Here is a 3,100-nt window from a genome sequence, read left to right as displayed (position 1 = left end):
ATATATATATATATCACAAAATTTACCATTTTAGTCACTTTTAAGTGTCCAGGCTTTGAGTACATTCATTGTTGTACAACCTTCGTATCATCCATCTCCAGAACTTTTTCATCTTCCCAAACTAAAACTCCAAACCATGAAATAATAACTCCCATTCCCCACTTAGCCTCCGGCAATTGTCATTTGACTTTCTATCAATTCAACTACTCTAGGAACCTAATATGAGTGAAGGGTATTCAGGAGGGCACGTATTGCATGGAGCACTGGGTGTTATACGCAAACAAAGAATCATGGAGCACTACATCAAAAACTAATGATGTACCGTATGGTGACTAACATATCATAATTTAAAAAAACATATGTCCTTTTGTGACTGGCTTATTTTACCTAGCACAATGTCTTTACGGCTCATCCATGTTGTAGTATGGATCAGAATTTCACTCCTTTTTAAAACTAAGTCATATTCCATCAGTAAATGGTATATGCCATGGTGGATATACCACAATTTGTTTATCCATCCATCCACCTTTCGGCTATTGTGAATAAGGCTGCTATGAACATGGGTGTACAAATATCTGCTCGAGTTCCTGCTTTTAATTTTTGAGTATATATCCAGAAAGGGAATTGCTGGATCATATAGTAATTCTATGCTTAATTTTCTGAGGAACCACCATGCCATTTTGCACAGCAGCTGTACCATTTTACACTCCCACTAGCAATGCACAAGGGTTCCAATTTCTCCACATTCTCACCAACACTTGTTACTTTCTGTTTCTTTGATAATGGCCATCCTACTGGGTGTGAAGTGATACTGCATTGTGGTTTTTTTTACTTGTTTTTAAGTAGTGAATTTTTTTCCTTGCCACTTTGCCAAGGGCTATGCTAACAGGGCAGGGCAGAAGTGCAAATTTGGGCCATGACTGACTTACCCTTTGTGCCAGCCTATCTGTCTATCCCCACAAGGTCTGGGAATGGACCTTAACACATGACGCAGCTAATCATCATCACCGATCAGCAAAATAATACACTGGTTCTGTACTGTCACTGAAGCAACCTTGTTTTGGACTGAACCACAGCAGCAGTTGAAAGGATAACTTCATATCTGGGATCGCAGTGGTAGAACGGGAAGGGCAATGAACTTGAAAATTGGGTTCTAGTCCTGCCTGTGTCATCTTTGACCAGACACTCAGCTTCTCTGAGAGTCATTTTCTTCATCTATGAAATAGGAGCAATAACTCCTATTTCACAAGGTTGTTGTAAGGATTAAAAAAGATGTGTGTGTGTGTAGGGGGAGGCCAAGGCACTAGAATAACAGCTACCACTTATGGAGTGCCTACTAAATGTCAGATGCTGTGCGAGGTGGTTGATGTGCATTATCTCTAATCCTCACCAGCAGATCCACGTTACCATCTCCACTTTAACAGAGGAAGAAACCGGAGCCTCAGAAAAGTTGACTGTCTTATCCAAGATTACAGAGGTAGTGATGGAACCACTATTCAAATTCAGATCTGTCCATGCTCTTTCCACTACATACCAGCAGCAGCAAATCATGTCAGCTCCAACCCACAGTGTACTATGTTAGAAAAGATTCTGACGCTGCATCCATGTGCCGCATAGTTGACATCCCTACATTATAGCTGAAATGCTGCCAAAATAGAAGGTACACTCATGTACAACATCATTGTTACTATTCTCAAACAACTGATTCAATCTTTCTGATAAAGGGTACTATGAAAGTAAAAATAAAAGGTCTAACAATTTTAATAATAAATTCTAAATAAGAGCATGATTTATTACAAACACTGTTTTGATAGACCTCTTGGACAAAAAGAGCAGTCATCAGACTAATAGTTCTGCAAATAGAAATGTCAATAAAGGTGCTATTAATTTGTTAATCCTTAATGGGTATTAGCTGTTATTCTAATTTAAAATTCAAACATTTTGTCTTTCCCTTGGAGACTGTCAGCTCTTTGGCTGAATAAAGTCCTTATGTGTTTGCAGCTTCCAGAAATATTTTTTGCAGTGGTTGTTATAGCAGGTGAAGACATACAGTCTGTATTTCTTGATGAAGACAACATACTAGGCAAAATCTTCCAATCTCTGAAATTCCATTGTAAATGTTTAAATTCTTCCAAAATGTTCATTTGCATATTCATTTACATATTTTTTCATCCTGCAAAATGTCAGTTTTCTTATCACAGACATTTAGCCAAGTACTTATGATAAGGTACAGTGAAAAACAGCAAATCCTCAAAAAACTCATATACTTACAATCTCTCAAAAGAGTATTACTTTTCCTTGGGTACAAAACATGCATGAATTTTTTTCCAACAGCTTTTAGATCACGCATCTGAAAGACATAAACAACTTGTTGTTCTGTAATGACCAAGGTTACCAAGTAGTCCCCTCACTTAATTTGCTCAAATTTCTTTTAACCTGGGAGTCCTTCATTGAATTTGGGAACTATAATTCCAGCTTAACTCCTTCACTATACAAACAAACAGAAAGGTAGGACATTTCTATTAACTTTTTTTCTTTTCTTTTTTAAACTTATTTAAGTTCAATTAATTAACATATAATGTATAATTGGTTTCAGAGGTAGAGGTCAGTGATTCATCAGTCTAATATACTACCCAGTGCTCTATTAACTTTTTTATTAACTCCTTAAGCCAACATTTAACTCTTTTCCACATCCACGAGCTGTTTTGATCTTTAAAGCTCTGTAAAAGAGAAATATAGCTGTCCCAATATGTTACTTAAAGAAACTAAAATAACAGAACTATTAAAATACTCTGCAAAACATGGCATCTGACTTTCAATTCATAACTGATGAAGTCCCAAGGGCCAATTAGCCTGCTCCCTAGCTAGCACATTATACACAATATAAAACAAATTAATTTCCAACATTCCCAATTTAACTGGTAAATGAATCCTAGAAGCCAGATTTTTAAAAATCAAGAAATCAAGACAGTTGAGGGGCGACTAAGTGGCTCAGGTCATGATCTCACAGTCCTGGGAATCGAAAACCCTGTTGGGATCCCTGCTCAGTGAGGAATCTGCTTCTCCTTCTCACTCCTCCTCCCGCCCCCCCCCCCGCTCA

General features: G+C 37.5%; 1 protein-coding gene across 1 annotated transcript in view; it reads right to left on the bottom strand.

Annotated features, from left to right (window-relative positions):
- YIPF6 (Yip1 domain family member 6) overlaps positions 1-3,100 on the bottom strand; it is a 28,551-nt gene that overhangs the window by 10,512 nt on the left and 14,939 nt on the right. The window contains exon 3 of the mRNA XM_008712280.2: positions 2,272-2,350. Coding sequence (XP_008710502.1) covers positions 2,272-2,350 — 79 coding nt within the window. The remainder of the gene's footprint in view (positions 1-2,271; positions 2,351-3,100) is intronic.

Source organism: Ursus maritimus (assembly GCF_017311325.1).
Source record: "Ursus maritimus isolate PB19 chromosome X unlocalized genomic scaffold, ASM1731132v1 scaffold_X1, whole genome shotgun sequence".
Classification (NCBI taxonomy): Eukaryota; Metazoa; Chordata; class Mammalia; order Carnivora; family Ursidae; genus Ursus; species Ursus maritimus.
This window is presented reverse-complemented; position numbering and strand designations above follow the sequence as displayed.